This window comes from Ictalurus punctatus, chromosome 11, assembly GCF_001660625.3.
Source record: "Ictalurus punctatus breed USDA103 chromosome 11, Coco_2.0, whole genome shotgun sequence".
Lineage (NCBI taxonomy): Eukaryota > Metazoa > Chordata > Actinopteri > Siluriformes > Ictaluridae > Ictalurus > Ictalurus punctatus.
In genome coordinates, this window is record NC_030426.2 from 27,353,510 (window position 1) to 27,377,710 (window position 24,201).

The 24,201-nt window shown below is 39.2% G+C and overlaps 1 protein-coding gene across 8 annotated transcripts; it reads right to left on the reverse strand.

Annotated features, from left to right (window-relative positions):
* Window positions 1-4,016: 4,016 nt before the first annotated feature.
* On the reverse strand, window positions 4,017-23,798 carry LOC108272245 (zinc finger protein 501). 8 transcript variants are annotated; one of them, XM_053683617.1, is made up of 4 exons: window positions 22,840-23,798; window positions 20,282-21,737; window positions 18,016-18,025; window positions 14,827-16,576 (listed from the first exon to the last, which is right to left on the reverse strand). In XM_053683617.1, the coding sequence occupies exons 2-4, from the start codon at window positions 21,465-21,467 to the stop codon at window positions 15,577-15,579; spliced, it is 2,196 nt and encodes a 731-aa protein (XP_053539592.1). In that variant the 5' UTR covers window positions 21,468-21,737; window positions 22,840-23,798; the 3' UTR covers window positions 14,827-15,576. The 8 variants fall into 8 exon arrangements, with proteins under 8 accessions (XP_053539588.1, XP_053539589.1, XP_053539587.1 ...); XM_053683613.1 differs by lacking the exons at window positions 14,827-16,576; window positions 18,016-18,025; window positions 20,282-21,737; window positions 22,840-23,798 and adding exons at window positions 4,017-8,207; window positions 9,074-9,161; window positions 13,650-13,856; XM_053683614.1 differs by lacking the exons at window positions 14,827-16,576; window positions 18,016-18,025; window positions 20,282-21,737; window positions 22,840-23,798 and adding exons at window positions 4,017-8,207; window positions 8,972-9,161; window positions 13,650-13,856.
* Window positions 23,799-24,201: the final 403 nt, after the last annotated feature.

Below are 24,201 nucleotides of genomic sequence, written 5' to 3' on the forward strand. Positions count from 1 at the left end.
TCCATAATCAGATTGATAGATCTGGACAATAGCTCTGGATAAGGGTTTTAAACCATTTCTAAAGTTTTCAATGTTCTGAAGAGCACCGGGACTTTTCCTAGAGCCATCCATCCGGCCAAACTCTGTAACCAGCCTAAACGAACCCAATGGCCACACTAAAAGAGCTTCAGAAGTCCTCTGAAGGACAACCATCTCAGAAATACTCCATCAATCAGGCCTTTATAGTAGATTGGCTAGATCAGGGGTGTCCAATCTTATCCACAAAGGTCCGGTGTGGGTGCAGGTTTTCATTTCAACCAAGCAGGAGGTTATTCTAACAGAAAAGGTAGACTGAATCTGGAAAGGGATGTACAAAAATCACATTTGAGGGTTATGGTCAGATGTTCACAAACCTTTGGCCATATAGTGTAACTTTATACTTACAATTTATTTACAGGGATAAAATAACAAGCTGTAGTAGTTATGTGCACTAGGCTGTTGACCTGGAGCACCGAGCCCTCTTCAAGTCTGACTGGCACCAATATGTTTAAGTTTGAGATGTTAGTCATGATCTTTACAGTTTTAGTTTTGTCATTTGGTTATGAGGTTCAGCCTTTTTTAGAGACCTCCCAAACCTCATGTGGAGAAGCTGTGTGTCAGAGTGGGAAGGAGTGTACTGTCCAATAAACACAAATATTTTTTCTATGCAAACCCCATCTGCTTACACACCCATTTACCCAAGATGCACTGTGTAGGAGCCATGTAATATGTGTTATGTCTGTTTAAATTCTTTGGGAACAATGTGCGTATCATTGATTAGTCAGGTTTAAAACACCTGTTGGGGTATGTGCAGTCAGGAGGAAGGGGTTGAGCTGGGAGAACATATTTTTTGTATATCCATTATATAGACAACTTGATCGGTGTTACCCGAACCAGCATTAGGATTACTTTCATAGTGAACATTAGTGTTTACAGAAACACTCTGAGTGCTCGGACATGACTTTGGAATAGTCTGAGGATAAAGAGTCCGGGAAAGTTGGCTTTGCACCCAAGTCCGCATAATCCTTAGATCCATATCCAAAATTTATATTAAATATTACATTGTTTGTAAATAATAATAATATCAAGGGAACTTTTAGACTCTTGGACAATTTTTTCCCCACACGGTTAGAAGAAGCACTTTTGATAAAATAATACAAACGCAAAGTTCATTATTAATATCTAGTGCTCAGTTTTTCATTGCGGTCAAATATGTACAATATACTGTAACTGTTATATTCAACTTCGCTTGAGAGGCTGCCTCTCCGACCTCGGACTGGAACTTCGCTTGAGAGGCCGCTTCTTCGACTTCGGACAGGAACTTGACTTTATGCTGAAGCTCTGAGGATGAGACCACCTCGTGGATCTCAAGCTGTAGCTTGGGAGCAGAGGTTGCCACATTGACCTCTGGCTGGAGCACTATATATGAGACCACCTCATAGATCTCATGCTGGAGCTCTGGGGAGTAGGTCGCCATGTCGACTTCCGACTGGGGCTCTGCAGTGGAAACCACCTCGTGGATCTCAGGCTGTAGATCTCAGGCTGTAGATCTCTGGCGGGAGCTCTGTATCTGAGACCTTCTCATGGGTCTCAGACTGGAGCTCTGGGGAGGAGGGTTGCCACATTGACCTCCGGCTGGAGCTTGGCAGGTGAGAGCATCTCATGGGTCTCATACTGAAGCTCTGGGAAGGAGGTTGCCACGTTGACCTCTGGCTGGAGCTTGGCAGGTGAGACCACCTCATGGGTTTAACCCACTAACCCCGTAAGGCCGAAAAACCGGCTTGCCCGTCTTTGACCTATTCCCGTAAGGATGATATACCGGCTTGGTTGTCCATGCCAAATCTCCGTAAGGCCGATATAACGGCTTTACAGTGTAAACGTTATCCCCGTAAGGCCAGTATACCGGCATTACTCTGCTATGATTCCTTACTTATTTAATTATTATTTTTTCACCCAGAAGGTTGATGGTGTCATGATGTCACGACGTGATTATGACATTACGCCGTCATTTCGATGAAGATGATCCAAGTGTGAATATTGCTGTAATAGTAGAAGTTAACTAAAAATGCCAAAGCAAAAAGCTAATCGAGTTCCAGCTAAAGTTACACCTACAGTGAACACAGGTACATCTAAAACAGTGAAAAAAAAAGAAGACATACACAGTTACACAGGCGAGAGTAAGGATTCTAGGTAGTGACAGCAGTGAAAGTTCAGGCGATGTTGAAACCGAAACTGATAGCAACGCAAACTCTCATGATTCAGACCCTGATCCATCTTCATCTTCAGCATCAACCAATGCGACTGACACTGCGGGGGTTTGGAGTCATAACGTGAAAATTTCTTTGCATTCGTGAAAACAGTACCCGCTGGTCTGATTATCACCAGAAAGTTGACTTTTGGCGCTAAAATGCATTTATTCAAAGGCATTGACCACGCTGATGCTCGTATGGTACTTCTAAATGAGTATAAGGATTTTAGCGAGCATTTTCCATAATTTCTCTAGTTAAGAATTGTGCTCTAAGTGGAGTAAAAACACTGAACTGCTTTATTTTCAAAGTAATGTTACACAAATACATTATTATAAGTTGTTTCAAAGCCTAAAAATGTTCAAATTAAAATGTTGATTTTGGGGCTAATTTTGGCTTGGGAACTCAGGGTTGGCATGCTGTTTCTATGGGGAATATAGGGTTGTGGGACATAATACTGTGGGAACTAAGGAGTAAGAGGGTTAAGATTTGAGCTCTGGAGATGAGACAACCTTATGGGTCTCAGGTTGGACCTCTGGAGATGAGGTCGCCACATTGACCTCCAGCTGGAGCTCCACAGGTGCTCTCTTGTGGAGCTGTTTGTGAGTACGCCAGCTGCTCTTGAAACAGGTCAGGTTTGTGCCCTGGACATCCGAACACCTGAACTAAAAGATTAACCATACAGCTTACATGGCTAAGCTCACCGGCCCCCCTAGAAATCAGGAACTCGGCCCAACTGCGAGCTGGGCCAGTGAGTCAAGACAGCATGAATCCCAGCCACTGCTCCTCTGTAGGCTCGGGGTCCTCCAGGCTTGTAAAATAAAACTGGCATTGGAGTATATAACCTTCGGGACATACCTCAAAGCCATCGAAGGAAGCTGGTACTCCCAGGGGGTACCATTGGGGAAAACGCACAGAATCAAAGGCTGGTACAGATATCCCGGCGTAATGCTCTCCTGCTGCTTCCTGCTTAGGCGAAGTATTCTGTCACATAATAAACGTAAAGGACACTAGGATGGACGCAAGTGCAGATAAGAGCTTTTACTTAAAGAGAGGCAGGCAGACAAATCTAAATCATCAGACAATAGCGTGGTCAAAAACATGGCAATGGGTCAGGCGACTGGCAAACAGGCATAAATGAGGCAAAACAGGAATCAAGAACAAGGGCGAGAACAAGATCAAAACAATACCAAAACGAACCGATAACAAATAGTTGGTATATGGAAATCTCATGCAATATTCGCAAAGTCATAGTGTTAGAACGGTCTCTTATATACTGTGGTTGTGAGTGTGTGAGAGATTGGATGCAGGTGTGTGCGATTAGAACGAGTATGAGTGTTGTGTGTGTGTGTGAGTCAGTGTTCTGGGAATTGCAGTCCATGGCAGCCATGTTTGTAGGCTGCCGTGCAGTATGGGAAATGTAGTCACTGGTTTGCTGTGATATGACAATTCTATTACTAAACATGACTTTCATTTGAATGCGTGCAATTCACTTGAGTGGACACTTCAATAACTTTTTGAAAAATGTATGTAAAAAGTAAAATGAAGGTAAAATTATGTTTTTTTATACATAAAGAGTAAAAAACAGAAAAAATCCTTTATCAGGATTTCAAAATTCATGTATGAAATGGAGGAACAGCAAAAGCAGAGAGCAGCAATTCTGCCAATTAGGATTTTCCCCAAATCCATAAACAATGTTTTTCAGAATTCACTAGGAAAAGAATTAGTAATAATCACAACAGAAAGCCACCATTGAAAGTTAAGCATTTTAGAATTTATTTCTTGCAGCAGATCACATGATTAAAAAATCCCCCAATCTAACTCAGCATTAAAATGAATAAGTTTACTAAATAAAATTCTAATTACTAAGTAACAGACCTAAGTAACGTTCTGTATTTCACAATCTACCTTATTTGCCTGCTTCTTAAGATGCTTCATGAAAAAAACCAGAATACACATAATATTCATCAAATATTCAATGAATCATTTAACCAGAGTTATGGGGTTTCACGCATCCCTGCATGCAACCTTTATATCCCTTCACCTCTCTCCAATTACTGTAGTCTAAGTCTGTCCCAATTCACTAAACCAGGTTTGGTCATTTGTGACATATTGAAAATGATTAAATTACAAACATATATACATGATTTGAACCAAGGGTATGTTGTATATTTATACAGTATATTTTGTTACAGTAGTACATTAGAATACACTACAGCAAAACTTCAAAAATGATCAAATCTGATCTCCCATCAGTACACTCTCTGTACATAAAATACATCTGGAAAAGGGTCTTTAAAATGTCCTCTGACCCCTCTCACCCAGCACATGTCATACGGCATCTGGCAAAAGATTAATGATAAACCAGTGTGCTTCAGTAAAAGTTCCTTTCCCTTCCGCCATCAAAAAACTCAACTAATAACCGCTCACATCTCCAGTCACTACTGCTGTTATTGGTTAGGCTATCTGTACTACAGCAACTTTTGCACATTTACTCTTCACAAAAAATATATGGACAAGTTATTTTAGCTGTTTACCACAGTATACTGGAGTTGAATTTAAATAATGAATATGTGCTCAAAAGCCAGACTTTTATTTTGTATTTCCATCCAAATTATGAAGGTTGTAGGAATTACAGTACTTTATTTGTTGATCAGATTAGAAACTTCATTGTTATTTTTAAACATACTCATCTCTGTTCCACAAAATGTTCCTCTGTGTTATTCAGAGTTTGCCTGCAATCCAAACAGTGGGGTGCTACACTCTGGTGGGGTACAGGTGAGTGGTGAAATGGAAAATTACAAAAGAATTTATTTATAAGACTGCATCAGACCTGCCAACCTTCCTCAGAGTATGGTGCAAAGTACTTACCCTAACACAACCAAGCTGCCACTGTTGGTCCTTTGAGCAAGGTCATTTACCCTTTCTGTTCCAGGGGTACCGTATCATGTCTAACCCAAATGTCCTAACAAGCTGGGATATCTGACGAAGTTTTAGTAATCTTTATTCTTTAGTCAGCTCACCAGATGCCAAAGAGAAGTATTATTTTTAAAAGATAAAAGATTATTCTACATTTTCTTTCAATGTGTTCCACTTTTATCGATACATGATAAATACTGTTCTTCCTGTCCCTGATTTGTTCAATTTGACAAAATCTGGGGCACACCTTTTTAATTTTTTAATTAAAAGTTTGTTTAGTATTACTGACATGACCTTGTTGCTAACACATACAGTCATGTGGAAAAAATAAGGACACCCCATGGAATTTTTTTAGACATATTTGGTCAAGCAAACATTTGATCCTCTTTGAAACCGTGCTTATTAATAAAGTTGATACACTTTTGATACACGTTTATCACACCATCAAATCCATAAAATTAGAATCAGGTGTTGAAGATTGGGTGCCAGTGGTCAAAACCTGCTTAGGGAGTGCAGGTAGAACTGGTCTTATTTATTCCCCTCTTATATCTAGTGTCCCCTTTGTTATTGAGGTGTGAAGTGTCAACATACTAACATCTAAAGAGTTCTGCAAGTCCTTCAGAAAAAAAGGTTGTGGATGTCTAGGAGTCTGGAAAAGGATTTATAAAGTTCTCCAAATTATTTGAAATACATCATTCCACTGTAAGGAAAATAATATACAAATGGTGCAGATTTCGATGACTGCCAATTAGTCCAGGACCGGCCGTCCCAGCAACTTCAGCCCAAGATCAGACAGTCTGATGCAAGAACAAGCCTACAAGAACCATCACAGGATCTGCAAGTAAGTCTTGCAAATGTTGGGGTCAAAGTGCATGCTTTTACAATCAGAAAGAGATTGCACAAATTTGACCTGCATTGGAGGTGTGCCAGGAAATAGCCTTTGCAAGACTACAGTTTGCCAAAAGAACATATAGTCAAAGACCAGGGCTTTTGGAATAATGTTCTCTGGACAGACGAATCAAAGATAGAGTTGTTTGGCCACAGTAACAGCAGGCATGTTTGGCACAGATCAAAGACAGCTTTTCAGGAGAAGCACCTCATACCAACTGTGAAGCACAGTGGTGGAAATGTTATGGTTTGGGGTTGCTTCACAACCTCAGGGACTGGACAGCTTGCAATTGTTGATTCAACTATTAATTCTGAATCATATCAAAGAGTGCTTGAAGATAACGTAAATCCATCTGTCCAAAAGTTGAAGTTGAACCACCATGGAATGGCTCAAAAAGAAGAACCAGGGGGTTAAGAAACGGCCTAGTCAAAGCCCAGATTTGAATCCCACTGAAATGTTGTGGGGGGGATTTGAAAGAAAACCCTCAAACATCTTGCAGCTGAAATAATATTGCATGGAGGAGTGGTCAAAAATTCCAGCAAGCCAATGTCAGAGACTGGTGGACAGTTATGCAAAACGCAGACAAGAAGTTATTTCTGCTAAAGGGGGCAATACGAGCTTCCGAGGCCAAGGGTGTACTTACTTTTTCTACAGAAGATTATCACATCAATTTCCATGGGGTGTGCTTATTTATTCACATGACTATTTGCATATCTGACTCCTTCATTAACAAAAGTATACCATTTATTTTAGTTCAGGGTTGTCCAAATGTGTAAAAATTATTCAGCAATTATTTAACCATTCTGTCTTAGAATTCCAAAATTTAGGAACATATAAAATCTTTGATAACTTTATATCTAATGATGACACGATTAAAAAAACACTTAAAACAACTACAGTATGTCCTCATTCTCAGGCGTGTCAATGTGCTTGTGTCGCTTAAAATTTCTGTTTGTACTAAAACTCCTCCCACATTGTGAGCATTGATACGGTTTCTCTCCAGTGTGAACACGCTGGTGTTGTTGGAGAATACTCCTTTGTGTAAAACTCTTCCCGCACTGTGAGCAGTGATACGGCTTCTCTCCTGTGTGAATTCTTTGGTGTGTTATGAGATTACCACTATCAATAAACCTCTTTCCACAGTGAGAACACTGATACGGCTTCTCTCCTGTGTGAATGCGCTGATGTCTAAGGAGATGACTCTGGCAAGTAAAACTCTTCCCACATTGTGAACAGTAATACGGTTTCTCTCCGGTGTGAACGCGTTGGTGTAATTGGAGACTGTCCTTTTGAGTAAAACTCTTTCCACACTGTAAGCAGTGATATGGTTTATCTCCTGTGTGAATGCGCTGATGTTTACGGAGAGAACCCCACTGTGTAAAACTCTTCCCACATTGTGAGCAGTAATATGGTTTTTCTCCTGTGTGAATGCGTTGGTGTAATTGGAGATTGTACTCTCGATTAAAACTCTTTCCACACTGTAAGCAGTGATATGGTTTATCTCCTGTGTGAATGCGCTGATGTTTATGGAGAGAACTCAACTGTGTAAAACTCTTCCCACATTGTGAGCAGTAATATGGTTTCTCTCCAGTGTGAATGCGCTGATGTAATTGGAGACTGTCCTCTCGATTAAAACTCTTCCCACACCCTGAGCAGTGATACGGTTTATCTCCTGTGTGAATGCGCTGATGTTTATGGAGACTGTCCTCTCTAGTGAAACTCTTTCCACAGTCTAAGCAGTGATACGGTTTCTCCCCTGTGTGAATGCGCTGGTGTCGTTGGAGAGTACTCAATTGTGTAAAACTCTTCCCACACTGTGAGCAGTTATATGGTTTATTTCCTGTGTGAATCCGCTGGTGTTGTTTGAGATAACTCTTTTTACTGAAACTCTTCCCACACAATGAGCAGTGGTGAATTTCTTGTTTAATTGGTTTGGGAGAGGTGTTCATGTGGGAAATATCAGATGAGCTTTGGTGATGACCGGAGCTCTCCGAGGGTTCGACATCCTCACATTTAATTTCATCTGATTTCATCCCAGTTGGATCTCTTGAGTGTGTGATGATTCTTGTGGAGGTAAACTTACACTGCATGTGCAAGACAGCAGGAGAACACCTGCAACAGGACAGCAGTCATGCCTGGATCAGGAAAAAAAGACAAAGATGTCAGTGGTTCAATATTTTCAAAAAGTAAATCACATTGCTTTAATTTTAAGCTGAATTTAAGAGTTAAAGGACACTGACATCACACCAATCACACCGCTAAGTAGCACTTTCTTCCCCTCTCTACCCTTTTTCTCCAACTCTTTCTCTGTTAACAAGCTAACATGTGTCATGAGTCTATCCTTGTTGTTTGCCACAGGCGCAGGCCACGGCGCATTCCTATAAAAGTATGCAATTTAGACAACCTATGCCCTCTGCAGGCAGCCTCAGCAGATTCCTTCTCATTCTCAATCGGGCTATGGAACTGCCAATCTGTTGTCAACAAGGCTGATTTCATTCCTGTCTTTGCAACCCACTCCAACCTCAGTGTGCAGGCTCTTACTGAGACCTGGATCCGAACAGAGAACACTGCAACACCCGCTGACCTGGCCTCAAACATCAAGTTCTCCCACACAGATTGGTACAGGTTTACTTCTCTCCTAAACATGGAAATTTACATCTCTCTCTCCCTTCCTCCAATAACTCATTTGAATTTCATGATGTTACCCTTACTGAACCTGCCAAAATGCACTTTATCGTTATGCCAACACAGTCTTTTAGGACCCATGTACACGTAACTGAATATTGCTTTTACTTATACTAATGTTCTGTCCAAATACTTGATTCTGATTGGCTGGAAGGTGTGCGTTATGTAAGGAATAAAGGACGACATTCAGGTGAATTATTAGAAAATAACGTACACCCCAAGGTGGTATGGATGTCACGAGAACCGATTCTTCGGTACCAAGTTGGTACCAACATTGTTAAAACGTGATGGTACTTGTTTTTCTGCAGTACCGTACCGAAGTTGCAATTCTTCTGGAACTGAAGTGGGCAGCAAATACGCGCAATATATGTTTTAGCCGGTCCACAAGTGGTGAAGAAGAACGCCTACAAGCACACGGGAAAAAGTGCAGAAGATTAGCTTAGCTTAACAAATTTAGCGGTTGCCGGTGTGCAACCGATGCTATCGTTCATTTCAAACAAAGCGAGGAAACACCTGGAATTTGGCGAAGCACCTGAAAGATGGCCCTATATTATGTTTGTTTGAGGCAGCTGGCATTGTAGCCGTGAAACCAGCTAACGTTATGCTCCATGTAATGTTTGCAATAGCCTGTTATTTGTTAATGACGCTAACGCATTGGGTCACCAAGCATCGCCATTCAGCCCGTGTCCTGTCAGCTAAATGTAGCCTAATGTCACTAATAATTATTCAAATGTTCATGCTTTTAATAAATCATTTTGGCCTGCCACCATATCCGTGAATTTAAACTAATGCTTGCGTTTAGAGTATAAGGGGTGGGTGGGTGTGCATGCCCGCGTTTAGGAGTGCACCTTAGCACTTGTTATTAGTCTTTGTCAGACAGTGTTTGATAACTAAAATGTCCCCCTCTTTTCTGCCAGTATCAGCCAGAGGAGGATGTCCTCCAGGAGTTTTATTTTATTTATAAAAAAAATATATATATATATATATAAATAAATAAAAACCACACTGTGGTATTGAGTAGCGTGTACTTTTGGTGGTATCGGTACCGACTACTAGATTTTTGGTATCGTGACATCCCTACAAGGTGGTTACATTTATTCTGCTTATACCAGTTACCACAACTCAAGACATTGTGCTAATGTTTTATTTCAAGACATTTGTCAGGTTTTTTCCTTAAAACGCTCTTGAACAGAAACGATAGATCCCTATGAAGCTAGTCACACCAGGCGCGATCATTCATGGCGTGACAAAGCGACATTTTTTTTCGGCGCGTGTGCAGATTTATTTTCCTGTTGCTTTGTGACGTAATGGGCTTTCCAGTGAGATTTGAGCTTTAGATCACATGCCTGGAGACGGTTCTGTTGCACAAAAGGGCGAGATAGGTGGTAGTAAAGCACAGAAAGCGGTTCTGACAACCAGCGTAAATACTGAACAAGAGTATTCCGGAAGAGAGAAGAGAATGGATATTGAGTTCTTGTTATCATTTGCCAAGTTTCCATTCACTTTTTGTGCATTTACATTATCGACAAAGTGAATGTGCGTGTAAAAAAAAAAGTCTGCGATATTTGCTGTCTCCCGCCTGTTTCCATCCAATTGGCCTTTTACTGATAAAATGGTAATGGCGCGAGATAGCTGCCAACAAAGTATATTTCTTACTGAAAGACTTCATATTTGTTTGAATACAAACAATTTTTTTATTTCCATAATGTACAGTTATATACAGTTATGTACATAATACAGTTGGACTTTTTGTAGCAGACAACAATACTCGGTATGCCATTTGTTATTAATCTTTATATTCTTATTGAAACATGTCAGTAAAAAATACAACAGGACGGTAAGAACTGAACTGTCACTTCATTTATCAAAGTTCTTCCACCAGGAAAAAAACTGGGCTTGTCTTGAATGAATGAATGAATGAATGAATGCCTTTTATTGTCACTATACATATGTACAATGAAATTAAGAGCCACTCCTTTTTGTTCCATGCAAACATATACATTCAATACACAAGAAGAATAAACAGATAATACACATAAATAAACAAGATAAATAAACAAAATAAATAAACAAGATATACAATATATGCAAGATAGATATGCAAGATAGATAGATATTGGGGTGGATGGGGGAGGTACTATGAAATGCACAGTTTTGAGACAATATATACATGTTGTATATACATATATATGCTGTGGACTCAGTACATGTGTTTGTTTATCATGGTAATAGCTTTCGGGAAGAAACTATTCTTAAATCTACTAGTCCTTGTTTTGATGCACCTGTAACGTCTCCCTGAGGGCAACAGATTGAACAGATCAAAGCCAGGGTGAGAACTGTCCTTAATGATAGTTTTGGGCATTAAACTCGGGTTTTGTCCCACTACCATGTTACTGCATCATATTTCACATTATTTCATTCAGACTAAAACTACTTGATGGTGCTCTTCAAAAAACACAAAAAATTCTGCCTCCCTTTCTGGGTAGAATCCATACAAAATAAGAAATGTTAGTTTCTGTGCTTCTTAACAGTTTGTGTTGTGGTTCTCTGCGTCAACATTTGCATGATTCTTCTTCTCAGTGATACGACGATAAGCAGATCAGCTGAATAGTGGGTTGCGCCATCTAGTGTGCAGGCGTAAAATGTATTCTCGGTCAGTGCCACCGATCGTGGAGGCGTGAATTAGTTGAATGAGAACAATCTTTCGTGGTCGGTGTGAACGCACCGTTCGTCTGCGATACGCTTCGCTTTATCGCGTTGTGCTCAGTGTGAAAGGGCCTGTAGAGGATACTCACCCGGCTTTTTTATTTCGTAGCAAATAAATCACAGATATGACACAAAAAATGTTTAACAGTTAAACATTCTGGCTTCATGAAACATTCCTTTAAACAAGTTAAATTAAATTGTTTAATTAATGCCATATTTTTTCCAAATCAAGTACAGGAAAACTTATGGAATCACTCAGTGTTGAGGAAAAAATTATGAACAACAACAAAAAAAATAACGCTTTGTCGCACCTCCTCAGGCTTTTTTACGGCCTGAATTCCCTGAAACGTGGACTTCAGTAATAACAAAACAATATTCTCCATCAACCTGGTTCCAACTTTCTCGAATAGTGGTTGACGGATTAGCTTTGCAGGATGGAGCCTGGTCATGGACCAATTATTTTTAATTTCCACCATATATTTTCAATCAGATTGAGGTCAGGACTGTTTGCTGGCCAGGTCATCAAGTCGATTTGCCTTCCTGAAGAAAAGCTTTAACAATCTTTGCTCTGTGATGAGATGCATTATCATCCAGAAAAATGACTTCATCACGAAACCTATTTTCTATCACTGCAATGAGAAAAATGATCAAGATTTCAGTGTACACCTGTGCACTGACTGGTGAGGTCTCCCCTGGTCCTTTACCTGACATGAAACCCAATCTCACGTTTCATTAGAACAGCACCAGACAAAAGTTCCAGCATCATCTCCTTGTCCAACACAGATTCGTGATTCATCACTGAACATCACTTTCATCCAATCAGTCTCTTTAGACCACTGGAACTGTGTTTTCTTCTGTTTAAGTGTTAGTGCCAGATTTGTTTGGCTTTTCTATATGTAAATCCCATTTCATTCAGACGATTTCTTACAGTTCCATCACAAACACTGACTCCTGTTTCCCCCATTTGTTTTGTTGTACATTTTCTATTTTCAAGGCCTATTGCTTTGAGTTTTCTATCCTGACGTTTGCCATCTTCCTTGGTCTACCGGTATGTTTTCCTTTTATAACCTTCCCAGTTTGTTTATATAGTGCTGTGAAAAAGTATTATCTAAAGCACAGGAGTAAATCCTAGTCCTAGAAGTAGGTGAAAGACTGATCTCCAGTCATCATCAAGAGTATGCATTATTTTTTTGGATGCACAAAAAGCACCCAATTAATCTACAGTCCTACATTAATAATATATATTCTGGGGTGTGTGTGTGCATGTGTGTGCGCGTGTGTATTGGGTTCTTTTCTGTTTTGGACAAACAGTTGTGTAAAGTTTTAGTCTGAAGTTTATATTTCTAACACTCAGTTTGTGGATTTTATTTTAAATAAACAAAAAAAGGTACTGAAAGCTTGCCCCGCCCCATCCGATTAATCAAAAAAAAAAAACGGCTAACTAATTGATTATGAAAATAATCGTTAGTTGCAGCCCTAGTGTTTACTCAGATTGCCTTTGTTTTATATCATATTTCATTTGAAGATCTAAAACTATTTAGTGGGAGATATACAAGAAATCAGAACGGGGCAAATACTTTTTCACAGCACTGTATTTGCACCACATTTTAGACACAGCTGACTGGGAACAACAAACATCTTTACCCACACTCCGTTTTGGTTTTCCTTCTTGAAGGAGTTTTATAATCCTTTCCATTGTTTCAATAGACGACTCTCTGTTGAGGCCATGTTTCCTTTCAAAAAGTCCAAGGTTCAGGCCTGTAAGTGCTCTCTTTTAACTGCAGACTCATTTGCATTTTTAGACTTTAGACTACTTTTAGTACTGGTATTTGTTTTAGAAATGCAAATTACAAGATGATTCCATCATTTTCTCCTCTTTTTGAACTGCCGAATGATTAAAATAATTTCATTTAACTTCTTTGTGGTGTTTCACGAAGCCAGAATGTTCAGCTGTTAAACAAAATTTTTTTGGGTCATTTCTGTGACTTCTTTATTTGCTATGACGTAAAAAACCCGAGTGAACATCCTGTAAGTGTGTAAGAAATGACATCTTAAACTTGTCAATTACCATGGTATAAACGGAATAACCCAGGGCTAGGTGTGCGTTACTTGTTTTGAATACACTCGGGGACGCTCCTATACATGGATTATCCCTTACTAAACCAGCCATACTTTAATGAACTTACCATGATCTTTACAGCAGAACGCAGTTAACCTCCTCAAATACACCCACAACGGATCAGATGGAACTGTGGAGGTAAAACCCTGTCAGAAATATTTGAATGTAAAGATGAGTAGTGGCGTCGGAGAGCTCAGATCATCAATCAGCAAAACTGCCGCACGTCTTCTTCTATTTCTGTGAATGTGTGGCGGAACGCGACCTAGACGCTCACAGCGACACCTACTGGAGCATTGTATTAGCGCTCCTAATCACCATAACAACAGAAGGCTGTTTTGTTAATATATCCCCAGCTAGCAAACAGGTACCGGTCCACTGGATAATATTAGTAGGTCGGAACCACTGCTAACTGTATACCACTGCTGGTCCAATTCATTTATAAATTAAACGTCCTGACTAAAAATAAAGCACAGTTCTGTTTAGGCTCCTAAACACCATAACGACATGCTAATGTAGCCCCAGCTAGCAAGCAAGCAGGCAAATCTGCTTAATATGAATAAAAATATCAAGCTGGATATGAACGGATTTATTTGTAAATCATTCGTAGGAGCATTTACACAATACATTCATGGAAATCGTCGTTTCAGAAAATCAACTAGATTCAACTGGTGCTTCTGAGTTTCTAAATGTACACATAAGAGGAGTAACCAATGTAAACCTCCAATGATCACTTCAAATTAGTTTACATGGATTACTGCACTTTTATAATAAGTGGTAATATAAATGATATGTTTATAAATTAGTAAGCTCATTATATATAAATTAGTAAGCTCATATAATGAGTAAGCTCATTCACCGTGCAGTCTGTACAGGATTTCATGGAGTGTTTTTTGTAATTGATGTGGCCTAAAAATGCTTGACTGTGCTGCGGAGTTTTGTGTGCTTTTTTTTTTTCTTCTTTTGCAGAAAACTACTGAAATCGCAATCGCATGAAATAGTTGTGTGTAGTCTTTCACAGTGATGTTTGTTGGTAAATGAGAGCTTTTAGCTGTACTCACATTTGTCGCACGTGAATCGAAAGGGTTTTGGCTGAATATGTGTTGTGATGACGTCACAATACGCGTCTCGGCCCAAACCTGCAAAAATCTGTGGTAATTTGAAAAATTGCATGCTCTTCCGAATGTTGCGGAGTTTGCTTGATTTTGCGTTAATTTACGCAATCACAAAAAAAAAAAGCAAAATCCTGGAGGGACTGACCATTTTTATTATACTTATTATATTATATTCCGTCAAAATTATTACAATAAAAAAAAATTACCAAAACTCAGTAGACACAAATATAGTTTACCAAAATTATGTGGAAATGTTTTTGTTGTGGCTATTTTCAAACCTTGCTAGCTATGTAGTTTTGGTCGTGACTGATCATGTTTTTTGGGCATTTACATGCTGTAAGTAATTAGAAATCGATATATATTTTGTAATCAGATATTGGTTACCAAAATGTTCGCCGTGCTCCTGTTCAATCAAATCACCCTCAAAACAGAAAAGAAAGCTTACACACACAGTGTACAGAAGGCAGTGCACAAAGTTGTAAATGTTTACATGGCCAAATAACAAGGCATTTAAAAGAAATTTAGCCAACAAAAAAAAGCTGACTGAATGAATCACTGATGTTGTTAACTTTGACCGAGATCAGGCGAGGGAATGAGATGATGGGGCTCTAGTAGGCATAGAGTCTTTCAGTGGAACTGGATTGGAATCTTTAAATGTGATCCTCCCCCCTTTTCACTTTTGGAAGTAAGCAGAACTTTACTTCAGCTTGAGATGCAAGCTAAAGGGAAACATGTCAGTTCAGGAAACTTGTGTTTTCAGGATTATACTGTATGAAGTAGAACATTTTGTCTACGGGCGATATTTTATGGGCGATATTTTATATTATTAATATCCAAATTGGGCATGCATTAATAATACTTTTTTTTTTTTTTAAACTAGACCTAGTCAATTCCCAGTGTTTTCATAAGCGTGCCCTTATTCTCAGCTGTGTGAATGTGCTGGTGTTCCTGAAAATTTTTCTGCTTTCTAAAACTCTTCCCGCACTCAGAACACTGATATGGCTTCTCTCCTGCGTGTATGCGTTGGTGCTTTCGGAGATTACTCTGGTTACTAAACCTCTTCCCACACTCTGAGCAGTAATACGGTTTCTCTCCAGTGTGAATGCGTTGGTGTAACTGGAGAGCGTCGTCTCGATTAAAGCTCTTCCCACACTCTAAGCAGCGATATGGTTTATCTCCTGTATGAATATGCTTGTGTTGTTGAAGATTACTCCTTTGTGTAAAACTCATCCCACAGTCTGAGCACTGATACGGCTTCTCTCCTGTGTGAACGCGCTGGTGTCGCTGGAGATTACTCTGGCTGGTAAAACTCTTCCCACACTCTGTACAGTGGTAGGGCTTCTGCCCCGTGTGAACGCGTTGGTGTATTTGGAGAGCTGTTCCTTGCCTAAAACTCTTCCCACACTCTAAACAGTAATACGGTTTATCTCCGGTGTGAATGCGTTGGTGGATTTGGAGACCAGTACCTTGTCTAAAACATTTCCCACATTCTAAGCAGTTATAAGGTTTATCTCCTGTGTGAATACGCAGATGCTGCTGGAGATTACTCTGGCTAGTGAAACTCTTCACACACAGAGGGCACTGATATGGCTTCTCTCCTGTGTGAACTCGCTGGTGTTTTATAAGACTACCGCTCTCGATAAAACTCTTCTCACATTGCAGACACTGATACGGCTTCTCTCCCGTGTGAATGCGCCGGTGTCGCTGGAGATTACTCTGGCTGGTAAAATTCTTCCCACACAGCGAGCAGCGATACGGCTTCTCTCCAGCGTGAATACTCTGATGTTTTTTGAGATTACTCTTTTGACTGAAACTCTTCCCACATTGTGAGCACTGATAAGGCTTCTCTCCGGTGTGAATTCGTTGGTGCTCTTTAAGTGTACTTATTTGACTGAAACTCTTCCAACACTGTGAGCATTGGTGAACAAGTTTTTTCACTTGTCTGCGAGAGGTGTTGGTGAGGAAAGCACCAGATGACATTTGGGGACTACTGGAGCCCTCTGTGGGTTCCAGATTCTCACACTTGACCGTGTCTGACTTCATCCTATTTGGAGCTTTTAATGTTCTTGCAGAATAAAATATATGACATGTAGGAAAGAGGACAGTAGAAGATGACAGGATACTGCTCAATTAGATCTGGATTGGAAAGAGGCAAAAATGGTTAATGGTTCAAATAATTTGATCAGCAATTTTAACAACAACAAAAATCTATATTTTTAAGCTTAATTTTATTAATGAAAACTCAGAGCCATCTTTAGAGGGGCATGATTTTTGCCCAGAACAAGAAGCACCTGTTTAGATAGAGTGTTGATGCTTTCTTTTGCTCCAAGTTCACTCCTATACCACTGCAGTGTAACGTGTTAAAGACTCAATTCAACTACTCGGAACATTTGCACGTGGCGTTTGGTAAATATTTTGCATATCTTCCAATGACATCATTAGCAATGTTAGTGACACCAGTCTGAAAGAAATAAAAAAATATATCTATACATAAGTATAATAAAGTGCGACAGTGACGGTTCAATACTCTTCCAGCTTGTCTATATTGAAGACAAATACTTTATATAATAATGCATTTCTGTATAACTTTCCAGTTTCCCCATCAATAAAATTATATAATTAACGTTAACTGGCCAGAGATGAATAAAGGTGATGATGACACTGAGAAAGTTCAGAGATCTGTACACAAATGGCTGTTTTTTTTTCTTTCTTTCTTTCAGTCCAGCCATCCTGTTCATAAACCTAAAATGACATCGCAATCTGAAAACTTGGGGGAGGTAACGAGCAGGTGGGTGAGTATACCTGAAGATGGCCAACGCGCCACTGCTGATGTCACAGTGGAGGTTAGGAGGCAAGTGACTGACTCATACCTGCCAAGAAAACAAAGACCCACTTGGAGACTGAAGGACGTATTCTGCTTTAATTCCCTCATCTGTATACTTATACATAAAAATCTAGCGAGAGGTGCAACACTGTTGATCGTGCAGCAGATGTCAGTATAGAGCGGGGTGTCAAACGCTTTGAAACATTTTCATATATATGTGTTGTCTCATAAGCTTCGTACATGTCCATCACTAACGTAAACACCACTATTTTATAGGCTGTGTAGTGCACTAGCACAGGAAGTAGAAATCCATTTAGGATTCAGCCACTGTTAGCCGAGTTGAACTTACCTTGATCTTGACAGCAGAACGCAGTTAACCTCCTCAAATACACCCACAACGGATCAGATGGAACTGTGGAGGTAAAACCCTGTCAGAAATATTTGAATGTAAAGATGATTAGTAGAGTCGGAGAGCTCAGCTCATCAATCAGCAAAACTGCCGCACGTCTTCTTCTAATTCTGTGAATGTGTGGCTGAACGCGACGTGGACGCTCACAGCGACACCTACTGGAACATTGTATTAACGCTCCTAATCACCATAATAACAGAAGGCTGTTTTGCTAATATAGCCCCAGCTAGCAAGCAGGTACCTGTCCACTGGCTCATGTTAGTGTGTCGGAACCACTGCTGGTCCAATTCATTAATTCATTCATAAATAAAACGTCCTGAATGAAATAAAGCACAGTTATGTTCAGGGTTTCTTTTGAAATCTCAGCTAATTGGCTTTTCCATATAAATGTCTCTGGGTTGTTGTTTTGTTTTTAAACTTAGCTAAGTTAGCACAGTTTTCTGACAGGATTCTAAAAGATAAGGAATGTATACAAATTACTTTCCTTGCAATACTCTGTTTCTTTTCTTACTATTATTAACATATATTAGGAATATTTAAAAGGGTGTCAAAACAATGAAAACAGGAATAGAATTATTAACACCTGGCCATAAAATGCATCTTTCACATTAATTGAAGTATTCACTTTACTTGAGAAGATGCCCACCTGCTGTCACACTGCTTTCTCTCTCTCTCTCACGCGCTCTCTCTTGCTCTTTTTTTTTTTTTTTTTTTTTTTTTTTAAATTAAGCAGATAGAGTTATTAAAGCTTTGAATTGTGTGCATGGATTATAGAGGAACTTTCACTGTTTTACAACAGCACTGACAATTTATGCAGCTTGAAGGTGTTCGTAAGAAATACAGGGGTAGGGTGAGGAAGAGTCTGGTAATTGTAAGTTTGTCATTTTAAATGAAATTGACGCCATTTTAAATGAAGGTGGATATAATCAATCATATTTGTTGTTCTGGATGTTTAGAGATATCAGCATTCTCAACTGGCTGCTTTAATGTGCATATCAGATGCTGTGGTTTTCGATTATAAACCTGCTTCAACAATTTAGTATAAACTCACCATCCAGTTTATTAGGAAAAACCTGTGCACCTACACATTGATGCGGTTATCTAATCTTCCAATTATGTGGCAGTGAAACTTTCAGGAATAAAACGTTCTATGGCTACAATAAATATCCATATTATTGTAAAAAAACCCAAAAGAAACCCTCATAGAAATTCTAATGGTTTTCACTACAAATACCATTACAAACCATCCACTAACCATTAAAACCTTTACTGGTCCTTAATGGTATCCATTAGACATAACATGCCACCAATAGAAGGCAACAAATTACTAGTAGAGACCCACAGGGACCATTACAGTTTCTATTAAAACCAATACAACTCCCATTATCACCATTACAAATTCTACATGGGTTTCTACTGTTTTTTTCAGCAGGGGTAATACACCTATTATACATACAAGTACATTTGAGTATATGTATGAGTAGTTGGATTATGTTTGAACGTAGTTTGTGAAATTTATTTTACAGCCAAAGGGATGCCTGGCATCTTCTGTTAGTGCAGGACACCATCGTGTAGCTGGACCGCGACCATCAGCAGGAAGAAGCAAACAAAACAAAATGTTTTGATCATAGTTAAAGCTCTACTATTAGCTGTCTTAAAATCAGATAGGTCTAGAAATTTCCCTTCCTTAAGCCTTTTGATTAACAGGGTAAGCACAAGGTATTTCACAGCCTGTCAGGTTTAAACTAGTGTTTTTATCCCCTTTCCTGATTGTAAATGAGTAAATGACCAACAAATGACCAACAAAAACAATTATTTAGGTTTATCGATTTTGCCAAAGTTTACAATTGAGTAAAATCAGACTTCTCATGTATTTAACCTTTTATAAAACTTATTATAGTGCTCTGACAATTGTTTAATTTCATTGGTCCCACTATCATGGTGGGAGGACTTATTATTATTATCATTATTCACCCATTTTTTCCTTATAAAATATTTGCATATCTGCTCAAATCCTGACCATTACATTAACAAAATATACAACACCTTTTATTTAATGGCTATCCAAAAGAATAGGAATTGTCCATAAACTATTTCAGTAGTCCGTCTTAGATATAATCAATCGTCCCTTGCCTACTATATAGTAGTGCTCCAAGTTAGGTCTTCAGAATAGAGCTAGCCAATTCCTGTACTTTCTCATGATCATTGTAGCATGTCCTCATCATAAGTTATGTGAACATGTTTGTGTTGCTGAAATTTTCTGTGGTCACTAAAATTCTTCCCGCACTCTGAGCACTGTTACAGTTTCTCTCCGGTGTGAACGCTCTGGTGTCTTTGGAAATTACTCTGGTCACTAAAACTCTTTCCACACTGTGAGCAGTGATATGGCTTCTCTCCGGTGTGAATTCGTTTGTGTCGCTGGAAACTACTGTGCCTCGTAAAACTCTTGTCACACCAAGAACAGTAATAAGGCTTCTCTCCTATGTGAATTCGTTGGTGTTCTCGGAAATTACTCTGGTCACTAAAACTGTTCCCGCACTGTGAGCAGTGATATGGCTTCTCTCCAGTGTGAATGCGCTGGTGTCGTTTGAGATCACCCTTCCGAGTGAAACTCATCCCACACTGTGAGCAGTGATACGGCCTCTCTCCAGTGTGAATTCTTTCGTGTTCCTTGAAATGACTCCGGTGACTAAAACTGTTCCCGCACTGTGAGCAGTGATATGGCTTCTCTCCAGAGTGAATGCGCTGGTGTCGTTTGAGAGCACTCTTCTGAGTGAAAGTCATCCCGCACTGTGAGCAGTGATACGGCTTCTCTCCAGAGTGAATGCGCTGGTGTCGTTTGAGAGCACTCTTCTGAGTGAAACTCATCCCACACTGTGAGCAGTGATACGGCCTCTCTACTGTGTGAATTCGTTCATGTTCCTTGAAATGACTCAGCTTCGTAAAACTCTCGTCACACCAAGAACAGTGATAAGGCTTCTCTTCTATGTGAATTCGTTGGTGTTCTCGGAAATTATCCTGGTTACTAAAACTGTTCCCGCACTGTGAGCATTGATACGGCTTCTCTCCAGAGTGAACGCTCTGGTGTCCTTTGAGAGCACTCTTCTGAGTGAAATTCATCCCACACTGTGAGCAGTGATACGGCCTCTCTACTGTGTGAATTCGTTCATGTTCCTTGAAATGACTCAGCTTCGTAAAACTCTTGTCACACCAAGAACAGTAATAAGGCTTCTCTTCTATGTGAATTCGTTGGTGTTCTCGGAAATTACCCTGGTTACTGAAACTGTCCCCGCACTGTGAGCAGTGATACAGCTTCTCTCCAGAATGAATGCTCTGATGTTCGTTGAGATGACTCTTCTGAGTGAAACTCCTCCCGCACTGTGAGCAGTGATACGGCTTCTCTCCGGTGTGAATTCGTTCGTGTCGCTGTAAACTACTCGGCTTCGTAAAACTCTTGTCACACCAAGAACAGTGATACGGCTTCTCTCCAGAGTGAACGCTCTGGTGTCGTTTGAGATGACTCTTCTGAGTGAAACTCATCCTGCACTGTGAGCAGTGATACAGTTTCTCTCCTGTGTGAATACGCAAATGTTGCTGGAGATTACTCTTTTGTTTAAAACTCTTCCCACACTGCGAGCAGTGAATTTCTTTCCGTGCTTCTCACCGAGATGCGTACATGTGGAAAGGACCAGATGACCTTTGCTGACTACTGGAGCGTCCTGTGGGTCCCAGATTCTCACATTTTATCTTACCTCACTTCATCCAAGTCAGACAGCAGGAGAGAACTTGCCTACAGGACACCACTCATATCTGGATCAGAAAAAAAGACAAAATATTCAAATAGTTGAATATTTAAAAAAACAAAACAAAAAAAAACATTTTGCTTGAATTTCAGTTTTTAAAAGTAGACCTACATATCAAGATTTCCTCTCTGTAAACTTACTGATGTGTCCAGACTGAAATTTTGTAGTGATTTATTAAAAGTAGAGCTACAACTAACGATTATGTTCATAATCGATTAGTTGACCGATTATTATTTTCTATTTATTGGTTACTCGGATGGGGGGGGTACCGTTTTTTACATACATTTAAAATAAAATCCACGAACTGAGTGTTACAAATATAAACTTCAGACTAAAACTTAACACAACTGTTTGTCCAATTATAAGACTGTAAAGAACCCAAGACACACACCAGAGTATATATTATTCACTTAGGACTGTAGTTTAATTCAGTGCTTTTTGTGCATCCATAACCATAATGCATGCATACTTATATATAATATAAACTAATATATTAGTATTTATGCATTACTTTTGGCTAGATTAAATAACTGCATAAACGTGCAGTTTCCAGAACCTTCACACTGTCCCTCAGTGGTGGAATGAACTTCCAACCTCAATCCTTACTGCAGAATCTCTCACCATCTTCAAAAATGGCTAAAGACCCACCTCCTCCATGAACACTTAGCTAACATCCCCCTTCCCTTATTTAAAAAAAAAAAAAAAAACCACCTAGACTCTGTGCACTTTTCTTCTCTAGAACTCAATTAAAAGATCTTGTACAGTAGCACTACTTCTATTGTTATTCGCTTGATAGATAACTTTGCTTGCATTTCCTCATTTGGAAGTCGCTTTGGATAAAAGCGTCTGCTAAATGAATATATGTAAACGTATGTGTACAGATGTTCCTAATAAAGTGGACATTGAAAAATTCAGTTATCCAGTGTCAGCCAAAGGAGGACTGAATCTTCTCAAGGTTTGTTCTTAATGCCGTCTCAGGGACTTTAATGCAACTTTTTAAATGCAACTTTTTTTTCATGCGCATTTTGTGTCTTGATGAATGCCTAGGAATAGCACCGGAAGTAGAAATCCATTTAGGATTCAGCCACTGTTAGCCGAGTTGAACTTACCTTGATCTTTACAGCAGAACGCAGTTAACCTCCTCAAATACACCCACAACGGATCAGATGGAACTGTGGAGGTAAAACCCTGTCAGAAATATTTGAATGTAAAGAAGATTAGTAGAGTCGGAGAGCTCAGCTCATCAATCAGCAAAATTGTCGCACGTCTTCTTCTATTTCCGTGAATGTGTAGCGGAACGCGACCTAGACGCTCACAGCGACACCTATTGGAGCATTGTATAAGTGCTCCTAATCACCATAACAACAGAAGGCTGTTTTATTAATATAGCCCCAACTAGCAAACAGGTACTGGTTCACTGGATCATATTAGTCGGTCGGAACAACTGCTAACTGTATACCACTGCTGGTCCAATTCATGAATTCATTTATAAATTAAACGTCCTGAATGAAAAAAGCACAGTTCTGTTCAGGGTTTCTTTTGAAATCTCAGATAACTGGCTTTTCCATATAAATGTCTTTTTTTTTTTTTTTTTAACTTGGCTAAGTTAGCACGATTTTCTGACAGGATTCTGAAGGATGAGGAATGTATACAAATTACTTTCCTTGCTATACTCTCAGTTTCTTCTTCTTACTATTATTAACAGCTATTAGGAATATTTAAAAGGGTGTCAAAACAATGAAAACAGGAATAGAATTATTAACACCTGTCCGTAAAATGCATCTTTCACATTAATTGAAGTATTCACTTTACTTGAGAAGATGCCCACCTGCTGTCACACTGCTTTCTCTTCTTCTTCTTTTTTTTTTTTTAAATTAAGCAGATAGAATTATTACAGCTTTGAATTGTGTGCATGGATTATAGAGAAACTTTCAGTATTTTACAACAGCATTGACAATTTATGCAGCTTGAAGGTGTTCATAAGAAATACAGGGGTGGGGTGGAGGAAGAGTCTGGTAATTGTTTGTAAGTTTGTCATTTTAAATGAAATTGAAGCCATTTTAAATGAAGGTTGATATAATTAGTCATGTTTGTTGTTCTGGATGTTTAGAGATATCAGCATTCCCAACTGGCTGCTTTAATGTGCATATCAGATGCTGTGGTTTTCGATTATAAACCTGCTTCAACAATTTAGTATAAACTCACCATCCAGTTTATTAGGAAAAACCTGTGCACCTACACATTGATGCGGTTATCTAATCTGCCAATTATGTGGCAATGAAACTTTCAGGATTAAAACGTTCTATGGCTACAATAAATAGCCATATTATTGTAAAAAAAAATATATATATATATATATAGAAACCCTCATAGAAATTCTAATGGTTTCCACTACAAATACCATTACAAACCATCCACTAACCATTAAAACCTTTACTGGTCCTTAATGGTATCCATTAGACGTAACATGC